The following is a 17,443-nucleotide window of genomic DNA, read 5'->3' on the forward strand; positions in this document are numbered from 1 at the left end:
ATGGTACAGGACACAACCAAATACTGTTTCACTAGAAATTTACTAACTAAATAAAAACTACATGGTCTAAACCATCTAGGGCCCCAATGTAGTACCAATAGCACAGTCTCAAAATGAAGTTATTTGTTGAAAGTTGACATGACACATTACTTTAAAAGCTTGAGACCTAACAAGATATCAATGGAAATGTTTGTAATTCACATTTGATTTCCTAGATTACTTTTCAAAACAAAGAATATTAAACACAGAAAACTGTTAAAGCACTAAACTGACTTAAACTGAACAGCCAAGGAAATTCTAAGTTAAGGACATCACTTTGTCTTTAAAATCACTGCAATGCAATCCAAGGACCTTTGTTTAGAAAAATTATGTTAAAGTTCACATAAAAACCTCAACTATGAAATTCCTTGCTTTTGAAGATTTAAGTCAGGCTTTATTTATAGTCATTTTCAAGCGTGTAAAGGTGAAAGTGAGTATGTGTGAAAAGCACATTCAAAGCATTCCAGCCAGGCCAAGCAAAAAACAGAGGTGTTTTGATAAACTCACACACTTACATACACACGGTGTGAGGGTGAGGCACAAACAGCATCTGTGGTTTTACTTATTTTGTTTGGGTGAAAACAAGAAAGAAGAGCCCAACTACCTCTGAACACTGGGCCAGGCTCAAAATCAAACACTATTTCACTGGGGACAGAATGAAGGAGGGGACTGGGAGTCCGGGATTGGTATTTCCGAAGACAGCGCATCAGCTGGTTCAAAGGGGCTGTTAGAGAGAAAGAGACGGGCAGGCAGAGACAGAAAGACAGACATATAGAAGAAATGAAAGAAGTCATGGGAAATAACTAGGATGCTTTGACTCCTATTCATAGATTGCTTCTGTACTTTGAAGGAAAAAAACAAAGTCGTCAATTACTAATAACACTGTTTCAGGACTGGGAATAGCCAATTGTTTTCAGATGCCAAGCAGACAGTTTATGATCAAAAGTTAAAACCAACATGATAGCGCAACATTTAAATGCTGGACAAAATGGGCAAAACTGTGGAGAGCCACACCTTTCAACACATACAAAAATAGCTAAAACTGGCAACTTCAAATTAGTAGGCTAGCAGGATTAAAAGAAATTTCTTTTTAAAAAGCGTTCTACTGCTGGTGTAAGAAAAAACAGCTCCATCAAACACAACACAGTAGGTAGGCACCATCCTACCAACTACCAGATTTAGATGAGAGAAACAAAGTCAGTGATAGCCCACAGTACAAAACCTTGGAGATCAGAATAGAGTGCACTAAGGTAATTCAGACTTTACTTATGGCTGAAGCAAGTTATAATTAGTAGGAGACAACTGTGTTAATGATTTGGAGTTGGAAAAACTCTCATATGCCTGCCCTACTTACTATTTCTTTATTTCTATTATTTCTCTATTATTATTATATTCATAGGAACACATACAGCACATTAAGAAGCCCTCTCAGGACCTTGACAGCCAGTGGGAGAAGAGATTTAACAGGCCTGGGCATAACATGTGAAGAAAAATAAATCTTCTGGGACTAGTTCTGACTTAACTGTGAATTAGGGCTGTGCGTTACTGAAGGAAACAAAAAGACCTGGCTTTAGCATAAGGTCCTAACAACCTGGTTCCAAGAGTAGCACAGGCATGCAGTACAGCAAAGCAGCATCTTCAGCAGCGGCAGAGGGGGAGAAGAACTGGAGTATTTCATGCTGCTTTAGGACGCAGCAGTCTGTATGGAAGGTCCATCTACCATGTTGATGGTTTTCAGTGAAAACCCCCGTTGTTTCCATGGGTGGAAATGTAACAACAGGCATAAAAATCTTTGAGAGAGTGTTGGGAAGTTGTAGCATATCTGTGTGCAGCCATGTGAGTGAATGAGTGTGTGCATGTGAGAGCAAAAAAGTGACGGTACCGGATAATTTTAAAACTAAAAAACTAGATACCACTTAAAACTTTTTCTCCTTCCGTCTCCCCCACTCCCAGAATGACCAGCAAATGACTCAAACCTTTGTCAGACAAATATTAAGGTCATGGACAAGCAAATGCAAATTCATTATTTGTTCTAGTCGTATTTTCCTTTGTGCCTGTGTTTTGTAGAAGGAAGTAGAACAAAGGGAAGGGACAGAGCGATTGTGTAATCAAATACAGCACAGTAGCTAGCTTGAACACTACTTACCTCCCTCTCCACGTAAACCCTGGTCTCTAATCAAGTCCTATAAATAGAAAGAAAAATTGTGTTTAATTTAGGTATTATCCTTTACATTCCAGAACCAATTGAGATTGATCAAATTTAGAATCCATAACCTCGTATGTTGTCCATGCAATAAAAGTTGTTTCCTACCCTGGCTTACTAATAGCAGCGACTCCAAAGAACTATTTATAACAACTACTAAACTTTTCAAAATTAGTTGCTTTAAAACAGCATCTCTCAGTAGTAAAGTGAAATGTACACCACCCAAAATAGATGCTGACATGAAAATATTGAAATAGATGCTGACATGAAAATACTGATTTAAACATGCAGTTGGCCAAAACATATGAGAAATATCAAACCAAATGTTCTAGGTACAGTGTTTGTGGCACAAATTATTTGAACTGTCATATCAGAAGCTGGGACACCAATTTCCTGTACTGAGGTACATCAGTCAAACGAGTTCTGCTTCGTTTTTTCTTGTAACGAAGCACCTCATTTGCATAGCCAGACACACTCTGATCTTCTCAGAAATGACTAACTGCAAAAGGTTTCCTTCACTTGCAATCCACTGTGAACTAAAAGTATCTTTTTACAACATATCCAGACTAAAAGCAAACTACAGTGAGGATTTTCTAAACAGAAGAAAATTAGAAAATTCTAGCAGTTTCCCTCTGATTGTCCATTTTCATCATCAAGCTTTTTTTTTTTTTGTTATACAATTATTTTATTCCTTTATACATCTGCACTGTTACCGAAAGCACTGGTCCTGCCACTCAGCTGCACCACTGCCATATACCATATGCAAATGTCTAAACAGCCACACTCTTAATACTCAACTAACATTTCACCTTTCACTCAGCTCACAGGCAAAACAGATTTTGTGCCACAGTGTCCAGGCAGACTTCAAGAGTAGTAATTTGTCAGGTGAGCAATTTCTGGAGAGTAGACTTAAGGGTAAAATACAAGCTGTATACATTAGCAAAATTAGAAAGAGGTTGTTGTGATCAACATTTTGAAAGGTTCTAGCTGGCCTTATACCTAGTATCAACCATTATTATTATTTATGATTCAGCATCCAGAAATTTCAAAAATGTGGGAAACGAGTTAAGTGTAGCAGTTTCTGAACACTCCAGTATATTCTGGGCTCTTGAAATCCTAAGGAATATGCAGTGAATCTGAACTCATCTTACTGCAATAATTTAATTTTCTTCCATGCCAGAAATATTACTTGAATTACAAATACCAAAAATCCTTATTTTGCATATAAAGAAGTATGCTTAAAGCATATAATGGTTTGCAAGAGCGGTTACTGGCTTTCATATTCTTAACGCTGTGGTACAGCTAGCAGCACGAGCCTTGGGGCAAATGACAAAAAAAGAGCAGTGGTTTGTGGTAGAATGTTTCTTTGAAAATTAAAGGACAGGACTGTCAAAAGGCAGTTTCCGCTGTTGGAGAATGGGTTTTTTGCATTTTTACAGCTCTCAATAGCAAAAATGTCTTATGTGGGATCTATGAAAATTCTGACAGACCACCAAGGATTAACTTAGAAACACAGCACTTGTGTGTACACATGATAAATTGAAAGCACCGATATTCATAAGGGAAACATCAAATCTACTATTCCTGACCCAAATGTTATTAATACTTACATCAATATTGACTGGCTCGATTGTATTGATGTGAACATTGGGAGCTGAAGAGGATCGGTCGCGTTGCCCAAATTGATTCCGATGGTCTTCATCTGCTGGTCGGAGGGGCTGTGGGATTGGAATGGATTTTGAAGGAGAAGGACTAGGGAGAATTGGTGGTCTGAGAAACAAAGTCAAGGAAAAAGAGGATTTAGGTCTATAAATGGCTTCAAATACTGCATAGTGGGTGTGGTAAGTCCTTTTCAACTATAATAATACATACATTAAAAAAACTGATCTAAAGGCCTGCATAAAAACAATTTATAATGAACGATCTCTACTCCCCTATGATCAATTGCAACAACTGTCTGCTGCACAAACTACCTAATTACATGGCTGTGAAGTGTTCTGAGTTAAAACAAAACAAAAAACCCTAACATACCATACCAAACTAGTAATAATAAATCCTAATCTGAAAAATTCATGTAGTCCAATATGCACTGCAGATAGCAAGATACTTTGCAGTTCCCTCACTTCAGAGTTAATGCAATACAGTCTTTTTAATGTCAATCCATTGAGAACTAAAAATGCGTAACATCTCACACCAACATTACAGTCAGAAGATGTCAAAAAGCAAATTGTATGGATGGGATTATTGTTCAATGAAGAAAGACTGAGAATTACATACTAGTCACTCAACATAATTGATTAATATTATGGCCAATGTAATACGAATCATTGATACTAAAAATAAACATATCACCTCTTAACCTCAACCTTTAAGAAGTAACTTTGACTAGTGCAACATTTCAAATGTTATTTACAGTGCTACAGTTAGGCAATGCAATAGATTTGACTTGAAAGATAAGCGTTCAGACTATACAGACGAGTTTTCTGAAGAAATGCAAATGCTGCCAGTCATAAATGTATACAAAGTTTTTAATTTATGCTATCATGAATCATATATTTAAAAGACAAAACATCTGAACTCTTGCTTTTTTTGTTTGTAAGAAGGCAGAACGTCACTTCTTTGGTTATCCCTTTATTTTGTTAAAGTACGATAAATTGGCATTTATATCTTACTCAAGTCAAGGTCAGTCACTGTTGAGTCTAACGATTCAATTTAATGGATGTAAGGCAAAAGGTCAATAACAAACATTTGCCACCTTCGTCAAAGAAAGCTTTATGTTAAAATATACATGATATCTGACAACAAGGCTTTTAGAACTTATGGAAGACACAACTCCTAAGAGAGGAGTAGAGTCCTTCAGCCATTCAATTACTCATGGGTTAGTTACCATGCCCACAAAGGCAAGGCCCACAGGGAGAAGCTTCAGAAATAAACCATGCAGCTGCATATAGCAGCAATAGGTCCTGGTGCCACATCCTTTAAGCGAATGCTCCTTGGCCTCTCAAAAGATCTTTAGGGGCAACTAACATTTTCAACAGCGTCTCTTGACATTTTTTCAGAAACGGGTCTGCTTTATAGACTATTACCCTACATTTTGTTGAAGAGTTTGTACAGTTTGGCACTGATCCCAGAACTCAGTGCTATCTGTATCTTAAGTACCGGTCATCTTTTCCTTCCTGGCCAACAGTCTTGCAACTGAGAATGGCAAAACAGAGCGCTCATGAATTAATTCAAACAACAGTCTAGTAAGTCTTGTAATAAAACACTTAGACTATGTTTGGGAAGTGGGGTGGGGGAAGAAGAGGTAGGGGGTTTAACCCTGCTTACCTTTTTTAAAAAATAGTTACCTATTGTCACACGACAGAAAATAAATATTGGGAAGATACTGGGAAGCAACGAACTGAAACTGCCAATAGACAAATCTCCGAGAAAGGGCCTTGAACAGCCCAGCATTTCAGAAGATGCTCAGAAATTCAGATGTCTTTTAAATGCCATTGATGTACATATACATAAGCTAAAGTTTTCATTAATTGCTAATAAGTGCCTTTGGGTATAATCTTGTCTATTGTAGATGAGGAAGTTTTAAACTCCTGAACTTTTTGTAAGGAAATCATGCAACTAGGACCCACATCAGGAGATGGGACACTGCACAGACACACGTGCAGGACTTGGTTGACATTCTAAGGCACTGTATTTTCATGTTAAGGCAAGCGTGTCAGATGCTGCACAGAAAGATTTCAGAAGAAAAGCCTAAAAAGTGTCTCAGCCAGGCCAGTACTGTCATTGTTGGGATAGCTAACTCCTGCTCAAACTTCCTGAGAGTTCTCAGTAATAATGAAATTAAGGGAAATGTGTAACAACAAACATCAGATCATTGGACTAGGAGTGACTGTGAGACAGTATTTGAGCTCTGCCACACAACAAAACCAGAAGCAATCAGATTTTCTGTGATCATGAGTAAGCCAAGGGAAAGAAAACCAAATTGCAGAAATATTGTTTCAATTGCATCCTCCTTTGAGTCATAAATGGTCATCTGCTAAGTGAATCTGCAAATACTTCTGTATTTCTGATCACAGGTCATCATGCCCATCATGTTGCTAGCACAGATAGCATGCTATGTCATACCACATTTGAAAACAATTTGAATAGCTTTTTCTACTCATTAAATTCTAACTGGGGGAAGTTCAGATCTTTAGAAAACAATTACAGGTTGATAACTCTCTTTTTTGGCATCTCTAAACTATTATTGGGAGGATCTCTGGGCTTTAGACACCAAAGAATCCAGAGATGGGAATCTCATAAGCTGTATGCTCCATCTATACAATCAGGATTTCATTAATGGGTGTCCTTGGGACGTTTACAAAAAGGTAGGTTATTTTTGCTAAGGGAATTTTGCTTGAAAAAGGTTACTAGTGAAGAGAAAGACACAACCGGTTTGCTAGCCAAGATGGCCTACTGAGATCACAGGCTCAGAAAAGATTACCACCAGCCTCTGCCTGTGTGTGGCAAAAGCTGTATCTTGATCTACAGAAAACACGTCACCACAAAGAATGCAACAATCCTCTTAGCTACCAAAAGCCCGTTCTTACAGTATTCCTAAATTTTAATTACTCCAGGAGGGTAGAAGGAACACTGGAGCAAAAAGGACCAGCCATCATCATCTGGAAAAGGGTGATATTGTCTATTCCAGGCGAGTTACAAAACTAGTTCTGTAGGCCATGCAAACATAGTGCCAGCAAACAGATTGGGAAAAAAAAAAAAATCAAGAGGACCAGAACACAACTGCTGCAAAGAACTGTTCACTGTGGTTTACACGTATAGCATGCTGGGCCTTAAAGGAGCAGCAGTTTAAATACCAGGATCTGAGTTTCTGTTGCTCCTGTGGCCTTTGTGAGCAGTTAACAGCCAACCTGCTAGCTAGAGGAGACCTTCTACAAATAAAAAGATCAATATTCTGACATATTAGAGAGGTTATATGACCACACTTTCTTCCAGCCTCTTAGATGTGAGCACTCCTTTAACAAACAATTCTCAACTTCCCAGGCAACAAGCTGGCAAGAGTTGTCAAATCTCAATTTAGTATGTTATAACCTTTCCTAGCAGTATGACAATATGCTTTTTCCTTGGACCGTGTATTTGGGATAAGCACATTGTTCCCTCCCTTTTTATCAAGACAAAACAGAAAGAGGTTTTGTCAGGAGATAAGTGTAATTGCGGACACATGTAGATTTTTACCCTTTGTCAATCACAGCAAATGCCAACATGTCCACAGATTTACTATTCTACAAAATCAGGTCCATGGGAAAGAGGAAGGTAACTCAGAAAAGTGCCCACACATGCTACATTATATATAAACAAACGATTTTATAAAATCATATACAGTACTTCCACCAGATCTTAGAACTTGCAATGATACAAGTTAGTTCACTTTACAAATACGAAAGAAAATGTTAATACAGATTTTTCCTCAGTTTCCTTTAACTCCCCAATGTGATGTTTCATATACTTAAGAGCTGGTCTACTCAGGAAAGATTTTTCTTTGAAGAGGTTTGTTTGGGCTTCAGGATTTTTGCTTGGATTTTTATTTTGCTGTAGTTAGGCAAATACTTAAACTGAAAATTCACATTTACCTAGCTTCAGCTACAGGGTGTGTGCCACTTCCCTTTTAAAATGACTGCATCTCTGCTGGACTGAGATTTTTCTTCTCCCCCTCCCAGCCTGAACAAGTGCATTTCAGTTTAGCTACAGGTCTCAGTGTAGTACACACTATTCACCTGGTAGACTGCATACTCACACCCAAGTCAAACCTACTGCAAGCTAAAATGTGTACCACGGGGTTTTTTCGTTTGTTTGTTTACAGCAGGGTATGACTGGCTTTGGTTTTGTTTTTTTTTACTATTGTTAATGAAGAACACAGTGCACTTCCATTTTCAAACAGCTTCTAAGGACTGCTGAAAACCTGGGATACATTGTTATTTCAGCTACACTAGCAAGCAGGTAAACTGTAAATTTTGGAGGCCAAACATGTTCTAATTTAATTATTGTGGTACTCTATAGATATTGCCAGAAAACAAAGTGATTTTTTTTTTTTCTTTCCCCACCTCTGCAGCCTGGAAATAGTTAATAACCCCAAATCAAATGTTGATTTGGAGAAAAGGATAGCAGTACAAGTTTGTAACTACAAGCTAGGAAAGATCACTCTTACAGCACCCTGTGAAGTCAGTGTAAAAGCATCATGGGACAGATCTGTAACACTCATAACTTCATATGGATTAGTGCATTTTTCTACACCATGATAACTTGTTTTCATCCATGTTGGCTTGTAGGTGGAAAACAACTGCTAGGATTATCACAACGGTGTGCATTTATACTGGCCTTTGGGCCCAAATCAAAGCTTAGCAACGCTTTCCTAAAAATTCTGATAGCTTCATACAGCAGGGGCTATCAAGAGAACCCACACAGCTGTTGTTAGTCCTCCAAACCAGGTTGCAGTTCACTAGCATGTTTTTCCAAATAAAGTTTTGGGGAGCAAGAGGTTTCCCCCAGCTGTTGTACAGACCAAAGATGATTTTTCTAAAGATTCTGATACTAGGCCTTTTCTGCTCAGCAAGAATGCACATCAAGTTGGATACTGTAGGAAGTTTGCTAACATTTACATGGAGTGGTCTGGAAAAGGTCTGGTGCCAGAGTTTTTAGGGGAAAAGTTCATCATTGTTTTATGCAATAAAACACAAAGCTTTTGCTCGCTTAAACACGTGGGGATCTAAACAGTGTTGTAGTACTAAATAACAATATTGTAAGACTGCGTCTTTGTTTCCTTGGCTTTTCAGAAGCTTTTCTAGACATGAAAATATCTTTGGCTGAGGCAGAATGATCAGTGAACATTTGGAAGACAGAAAGGAAAGCAGAGGTGTTTAATCACAGGCTGGAGCCTGCTCTAAGGCAGGGGCTGGCAAGCTTCCAAGAATTCCACCTTCCAGTCCCCCTTTTTTCCTCAAATTTAAGAGATTAAGCATGTTGGGAGATGTTGTTTTTCAAAGAGCCAAGATGTTGCCAACCTGCTTACTAGCAGCATTCTGCCTCAAGCAAAGCCGATGCTTTCAGTTTCTGTCAAGTCCAACCGCCACTGTGCTATTCAGAGTCTGACCATGCGCCCCCTTACCACCCACTCCACAGGTTACTTACACTGCCGTAACATCTGCCTCATGAGTTTGCTGAGTTTTGCCCCAAAATCACAGCATCTCAGAGAACAGATGGAAGTTGAAAAAGACAACTTTGGAATATTTTGAATAGCTAATCTCTCCCCTTTCAATATATCTGTAAGATCCAGGGAACTAGGTTCACAGAAATTCTGTGCTCATATTTTATGAGCAAAGATACAGAAGAAGCTTTATGATAGTGCAATGAATGAAATGAATACAATGTATTATATACAGTTTGCGTACTTCAATTTTATTACAAATGGCTATTATTAGGGAGACCTACACTTTTAATAATTCTTTCCAGTTAAGTGCAGATAACTAAAATGGCTGCTTTGGCAGAACAGGATAGTGCAAACTGAAATAACTAAAATGGGACAAAAGACCTAATGTGGAGGCTGGACACATTTTTACACGGGGTTCAGAAATGTGCAAGTGGGACCATATGTGCTCCCTTATCTCAGGGTGGAAAATCTGGAGGGACTGCCTATGGCTTACAGTTGGAAGAATGAAAGGCTACAGGACTGGATTGCTTTAGGCTGTTACACATGAGCAAAGTGAAACGAAGTTCTCCAGTACGTTTAGCAGCTTTTGCATCATGTCCAATGGTCTTTTCCTTTATGTCCCTTTCTCTTTCCAACTTCTCCATCTGATCCCTTGACAATTTCTCAGCATGTCACACACGCCTTTGCTCTTGAGCTTGTCTTGCAACACAAACTCTTCCTTTCTTTGGGCATTTTGCCTGCCGCTGGAATCCCTTCACAAGGCTAAAGATGAAGGAGGTTTGCCTTCTCTTTCCTCAGGTTTACCAAACAATTAGTAACATCCCTTCCTTTGTGGGCTGTGCCATGCAAGATGCTAGGAGAACAGAGAAATCAAAGGAACAATTATTAAAATACTAAGTGTTAATAAAGCGCTAGTTCATCATATTTTCAATCCCACTGCCCAACTCTCAAATTTCAGTCCCCTACTCTCTTCCCAGACAAGATCACCTCAAATGTCACAATTTTGGTTTTTATTCCAGTTGAACTATTATCCCATATTGTAGCAGTACCCTTTAACAAAACCGTGGGTAAGTATATGTTTTTATAGAAAAAGCCAACATATTTTTTTTTACTTAAAAAAATTCAGAGAAATTAATATTTCCACAATTATGTCTTTAAAAAGCAGAGTATTACTAAAGAAAGGCAAAAGGATAGCTGGAGAAAGGTATGGCCAGTGCTATATGCTCATACAATAGCATCTGAGCTACTTCTGGAAAAGAAATACTACAAACACAGATGCTTAGGGAAAATTTCATGACTTGGTAACATGCATACTACTTATGAACACCAGCTGATAATCATAAACCAGAATTTTGAAGGCATGATATATGCCTTTTTTTTTGTTTAACAATGAAGTGTACAGCAAGGCAAAAAAGCAAAAAGTAGAAAGCTAGAAACCTTTTACAGCTCCTGCAACCACAAACATTTACAGATGCAACACTTAGGAAAAGTTCCTTAACCTCAACTGGCAAGTATATTTAAGTGTTAACATTTTTATATATGTGAAGTTAAAAACCTTAAGGCATTAACCAGCTTTGGTCTCAGTTTTTCCTTCACAAACCTAAGACTACCTGAAGTAGTGCATGTATCAATTAAGATAATCCATCTTGTTGTATCCTCATAAACTGGTAAGAAAGCACAAATGTGAGGCAGAGGCAATTGAAAAGCAGGAAAATTTAGCATATACCAGTCTGCATCCACAGGAATTTAACACAATTGGTATGAACAAGCTTCTTCACAGATTAATAGTTCTAGCCTGGTTATAATTTCAGCTGTACCATGAGAAAGGCAGAGCCTACTTAGTTTAGAAAACCACAGCAGCAGCCTTGTCCACAATCTGCTGTACTAACATCCACAGGATAAAGGCAACATCCACTACATGCAAGAGGCACTTCCAAATTTACTTGAAACTGCACAAAATAGTACAAATAAGAACATCTCTCTTTGTACTTACCAAATGAGGTTCCCTCTGCAGGACTGTCAATCTATTTTCCTGGGAGGCATCACATTTGATTTTTCATAAAATAGCCTTGGCTGTCCAGGGAATTTCTCTTCTAGTTAAGAGTCCATAGGTGCCTGCGTAGCTTCCAGCTTTGTTTCTGCTTTAGTTTAGGCACAATGCTCACTATTCCAAGAAAGCCTCTCTGCCAAATTCAGTTCATCTCCATGCAGCACACATGTCCTAGGAATGTTTTTCTGAAGGCTTTTGTATTTGGTGTTATTAATAGATCTGCATCAGGTTTCTTGACTTTGATACACATCCTTGAGTTACTCTTTCCTGGAGATTTGTTCAACTGTCTAGTGCTAGGTGGTGTCAGTGATCTCTTAGCTACTGGGAACATAATCTAATCATATGATCACTTATCTCTTCACAGAGAGAGGGTCCAGAATCTTTGTTGGAAATACAGGGGATGGAGGCTATGGTCAGTTTTAGAAGTCTAATTTTAAAAAACCTGGATCTGCAGCAAACAGATGCTATTGATATATCCCAACATCTAAATAGGAGGAAGACAGCTGGTCTGGAAGATACTAAAGCAATGTGTATGTGGAAAAGCTACTAAAGCAGTATTATGAACCTGGAATTGGCACCTGTTCACACCAATCTTATAGTGGTGTGGCTTATTCTGAAACAGAGGTATGTCATTTCAAGGCAAATAAATTGTAGTTTGATAACACAAACTAAAAGAATTTGTGAGGATATAGTTTTGGGTTTTTTAAGTACAAAATCTTTCCAGTTTAGACCAGGTCTAAGCTACCATGCAGAAGAAATCAGTTTAACAGGTAAGGCCCCAGTTCTACAGACACTTATGCACACATTTAACTTAGGTTCATTACTAATTTGTATCATTCATGAGAACGAAAACATTCACTTCTTTAAAGTTAAGCATAGGTGGATACATTTGCATGACAAGCCAGATTACAAAAATGTAGAGAGAGTTGCAAAGCAGTATTTTGAGTGTTTCTAAGCATACAGTACTGAAGTGTTATGTTATTAAACAGCAGGAATAAGGTCATACCCAACAGAATCTGAGGGGGGCACTGAGGGGTACGATCCAGATGCTGGGGTGGTCTCTCCTAAGGAGGCCTCCTCTGGTGGTATGGGGTGATGTTCAAAGAACTTGGAGACAAACAGCAAACTGTGAGGCAAGAACAAAATAAAAACAACCTAACTTGTGCAAAACCCAGAAGCTTCACAATATAACACCCAAAGACTGGGGGAAAAAAAAAAAAAACAAAACCAAAACAACCAAAAAGCAAACCCTCACCAATCAAATTCTAAATTTAAAAATGAAGACTACACTAACACATTAATCTACAAGATTTGTTAAAACTATTATTTACTTGACAAAGGATCAAAAGATCATGCCTTAAACATACCTTTGCGGAAAGTAATTTTTTAATCTTTTAGTTGAAATTGCAAACATCTGGTTCCTCAAGAATGCACAACTTATACCTATATGTTGAGTACACTAACTTAATTTTAATGTTTGCACTGATGCAATGCCAAAAACCAAATGGATAGAACTATGTTATCCATAAGCCCTGAGCACAAACTCTTAACGGTGCCCAAGGAAACAGTTAGAAATACCAACATAAGCAGAAATTAAATTTATTCTTGGAGGAAAACTTAGCATTTTAAATGATTCCTTATATGAAAGTCTATTTAAAAGACTTAATAGCCTCTGCTGAAACCAATCAAATAGAACACAGAGCCAGTTTACACCAGATCCTTAACCTACATCAAAGACTTACACAAATAGATCAGTAATTAAGTTCAAGAACACATGACTGTTTGTGACATTCTCTTTTATGTTTCTTACCTAGGCCTGAAACTCACTAATGGGTTTATTTTCAATCACTGTAAAACCAACTGCAATTTCACCATATTAAACTAGTGTCTCGTAACACTTATTTCAGGTTGAAGAGAATGAACCCACATCTAAACCCACATCTAAACATTTAAGAGCCCTAGCCATCGCATAACAAAGAACCAGTTTTGATTAAGAATAACAACTGTGAACAATGAGAAGTCTGTCTGATACAGTCAAGTGCTCAGCCACCCCATTCATGCTTCAAAGAAAGCATTTCATAGTCCACCAAGAAAATATGAACTGGTTGTCTGAGCTAGAACAGAGAGAATATGAATTATGCAGTCTCACAAGAACAGTTGAACTTCTATATTTTCTTCAGGCACCTCCTCTGACTTCCTGAATTACAGATTTAACATAAGAAATCACTGACAGCTGTAAGCTTAATAAAAGGCTCAACTTTAAAACCAATTGTGATTACTTACTCAAGTTGGTCATAATTAACACACATCAGTGGCACTTCAGTACTACAGCGCTGGTGAAATTTGTAGCCACATGTCTGGCACCGGAATCCCTGGAAAAGCAGCTTTCGACAAAAGTCGCAGAATGCTAATGTGAAGAATGTTTTTCGTACCTACATTGTCAAAAATAACCATAATTAAACCGAGTCCTTCTGTAAGCCTAAGATAGGCTATTTGCTTTTACCTCCCTGAAATACTCTTACAAACTTCTTTTTTGATGCTGGAGCTACAGTTTTATATATCAAACAGGTTTCCATAAAAGATTGTCTCCTTTTTGAAACAGTCTTCATGCATTAAAATTTTTCTTTCAACTATTTATTGGAATTAATGCTTCACTTCATTAGCACTAAGAAAACCAGCAACAAATCTGAAGCAAAACAGTGGACTATTATCACACTAGAGACAAACATTCTGAATTTAATTGGATACAACCTATAAAAACAAAAGCTGCTGGAAGATTATCTCATCTTCTGATTTTTCCAGGAGCCAAATGACATTTCTATCCAACACAGGACTGGAAATACACATATGGCTTATATATACGGCTTCTATGTAGGGTTACATATATAGTTTTAATTCTGACTACCAAAACTCAGAAACATTTAAAATTGCAACATGGTGAACATATATTATCCCCGTATTATAGGGGGGAAAAATAGATTTAGTTTCATTTTCAAATTTAGCAATACTTGGCATAAAAAAATTGTAGTTGTATTACTACATGTAATAATCAAAATTTCAGAAGGATATAAAAAAAAGTTAGGCCTAATAGACTTTCATCTAACTAGCCACAGCCAAACTAGCTTGCTTGAGTAACATAGTTTAAGCAGCTTGCACATAGAATTTTGGGGTTTTATTTAAATAAAAGGTTGGTTTTCTCAATGTGACAAACATTATTTCCAGGATTTTGTATGTAACTGGAACCGTTTAGATGGATTCTGTTTAGCGGCTTCCATCTACTTAGTGCCTTATCAGGTCAAAACATATTTGTGCACTAGCATCATTGATGATGTCAGCACTGCTCTGGGAATAGTTAGTTCATTAGTTAATTGCTGCTGCAGAGCCAGCAGGGAGGCCCAGAATACATTTTATAGATACAGCAATACAAAAATAGTAGATTATTATTACAGCTCTGCAATGCAGTGCTGATTTAAACCCCCTACATTTATAGATTTTAGAGGGTGTATTCCATCCAAATGTGAAAGTTTTAAGGGTGATCAAGTACTCTAACATCACTTATTTCAATTACAATTCTATTTAATTCACTTAAGCTACTGTGATTAAAAACTTCTTTTGCAACCCCCACCACATCCCACAGATACAAAATACTATTCAAAGTTGTTAATTTGAATTTGAAAGTACAAAGTTGATTTAACCCTACTCAGCATTTCATAAAAAACAGTACATACAAAGTTGTGTGTCGTGAGTGGCACATTCTCCAAGACTTCCACATGCAACTCCTCTCCAGTGAGCCAGGAAATGTCAGTGTCCCAGCCAATTGGCTTCTTCTCTCTAAAGTGTAAATAAGCCTTTCATTAGCACCAGCACACAAGCCCTTGCAGGTCTCCTGCTGAAGATGTGAGATCAGGTAGAAAGTTGCACTGTGGGGGTTTGCTACCCAGTCTCTAACTACAGGAAACTTTAAAGGCAAGACATTAAGCTCAGCACATACCAAGGAAAGCACACCTTCCCTGGACAAACTGCATGAACAAAATGCACTTTTTCAATCAGCTCCAGTAGTAGCTGATTCCTTGGTTCCAAGGTGACAGATACCTTTCTGATCAAATAAAGTGCTTGTGAAAGTACCTGCTCCATAAGAGTTCCAAAGAGATGGCTAATTTTGTGCAGTAAGATAACCTACAAACTTTTTAAGGCTGGGAACTCAATTTTTTTCCCCGCACAGGAACTCTATATTCAGTTAAGAATGCACTATAACCAAGTCAAATAAAACCAAAAAGTTAATGAAAACTATTTAATACTTGTTTGGTTAGCATGAGTTTGATTAATGAGTGTTTTCCCAGCAGTTTATAAGCTCATATTACTCTATATTATGGCTGTTCTTGAAGTGATTAAATCTTTTTCTAGGAGTTTGCTGTTCTTTTTAGACATGTCTTCGAGGCACAAATTGTTTTAGTGCAAAGTATCACATCATTCTGAACTTTGAAAACAACTTCCACAATGTTGGACAGAATTGGCCATACTGGGTAACTCCAAGAAGAGATTCTAAGAGCAAAAACCATCACAAATAAACCATACCCATCTTGTATTCTGTAAACAGCACAGCATTCTGGAATAAGACCTCTCATCATCAGAGCTTTCTTTAGGCTGTCTCGGACTGTCACCCCACATCTTGCTGGAACCTAGAGGTCAAATATAAAAGAAATTAAAACAAGTTCCAATTTATCCCTCCAAACTGATGCAAACATTTTGACCCTCAAGTTCCAAAAAACACTTTTCATGATGCTTTACAAAACGCTAGGTAAGAGTTTTTCAAAACCTTTTTTGTACTGTGGAAAATTTTATTGGTCAATAGTATATAAACAATCTAGCTCAGCTAGAAGAGAGAACAAGCTCTACATTTCTATTAACGTTTGGAATGAAATCTTGACCCAACTCTAAAAGCGACTTTCTAACTCTTTTTATCTTGAAGAAAGTAGAGACACAGCACACAGATAGCTAATAACTACGTACATCTATAAAAAGTTCAGGCCAAGCTGTAAAATTAAGTGGGGCAACATGCCAAGTGAAATTAAAATGAAAGAACTCACTTGGACTGCACTCAAAAAAACCTATGATAAAATGTAAACATTTTATTTCTATTTCTAAAATAGAAGATAAACATGCAAACAAGTAAAATAAAACAATCATCTGAGTCCAGCAGACCATCACCTCTCACTTTAACCTATATTTGCAACTCTGCACATACTTCCTATTTGAAAAACATATTCCTCTCTCCTGTTTCAGTATTTGAAAAGTTTAAACATCAAACAGGATGGCAAGAATGGAGAAGCACACTGATACTTGCCAAACAAAGAACTGCAAACTATGCAAAATAAGATATTTTCTTTGCTTCTACTCTATTCTAGCTGTAGGCACCTCTTATAGGAATAAGTACATCATCTCTAGGTATACCTGTGATATAGCGGTGTATAGTGTCAAGCCATAAAAACAGAACAATACATAATCTGGTGATTAAGTGTAGCTAAGGTGTTGGGTATCATCCACTTACTATTTCTAGAACTAAATAATGAAAATATGTAACACTTCAGCTGGTATACACACTGGGATGTCTCCTATAATCACAGACAGCATCTTAAACATGAATCAAAAGAAAAACCCACAGACTTAACTAACCAAAAAAGTCTGTCTGAACACCTGAGATTCAATTATAGCTTGCCAGTGGCCTAAGCCAGAGCCCTCGGTAGCCAAAAGCAGTCTCTTAATCAGCTTCAACTGGCTTTGGATCAGAGCCTAGTTTTTGCTCCTTGCACTTAAATTTCCATAGGTATTTAGGGGCCCTATGTCCTACTTAAGGATGACAGTGAAAAGTAGCAGTCTATTTCAAGTAGCTTTGTGAACACCACTTGAGGTTACGCTATATATTGCATTTCTAGAACTCAAAGATATG

The 17,443-nt window shown here is 37.6% G+C and overlaps 1 protein-coding gene across 6 annotated transcripts in view; it reads right to left on the reverse strand.

Annotated features, from left to right (window-relative positions):
- Positions 1-17,443, reverse strand: part of BRAF (B-Raf proto-oncogene, serine/threonine kinase) — a 68,970-nt gene that overhangs the window by 21,043 nt on the left and 30,484 nt on the right. For 3 of the 6 annotated variants that reach the window (XM_059817253.1, XM_059817258.1, XM_059817256.1), the window contains 6 exons: positions 16,072-16,175; positions 15,225-15,327; positions 13,780-13,928; positions 12,503-12,622; positions 3,853-4,012; positions 2,186-2,222 (listed from right to left, as the gene is read on the reverse strand). In XM_059817253.1, the coding sequence (XP_059673236.1) occupies positions 2,186-2,222; positions 3,853-4,012; positions 12,503-12,622; positions 13,780-13,928; positions 15,225-15,327; positions 16,072-16,175 (673 nt within the window). Of the gene's footprint in view, positions 1-643; positions 764-2,185; positions 2,223-3,852; positions 4,013-12,502; positions 12,623-13,779; positions 13,929-15,224; positions 15,328-16,058; positions 16,176-17,443 lie in introns of all 6 variants that reach the window. The other 3 variants (XM_059817252.1, XM_059817255.1, XM_059817257.1) reach the window with 3 other exon arrangements.

This window comes from Gavia stellata, chromosome 4, assembly GCF_030936135.1.
Source record: "Gavia stellata isolate bGavSte3 chromosome 4, bGavSte3.hap2, whole genome shotgun sequence".
Lineage (NCBI taxonomy): Eukaryota > Metazoa > Chordata > Aves > Gaviiformes > Gaviidae > Gavia > Gavia stellata.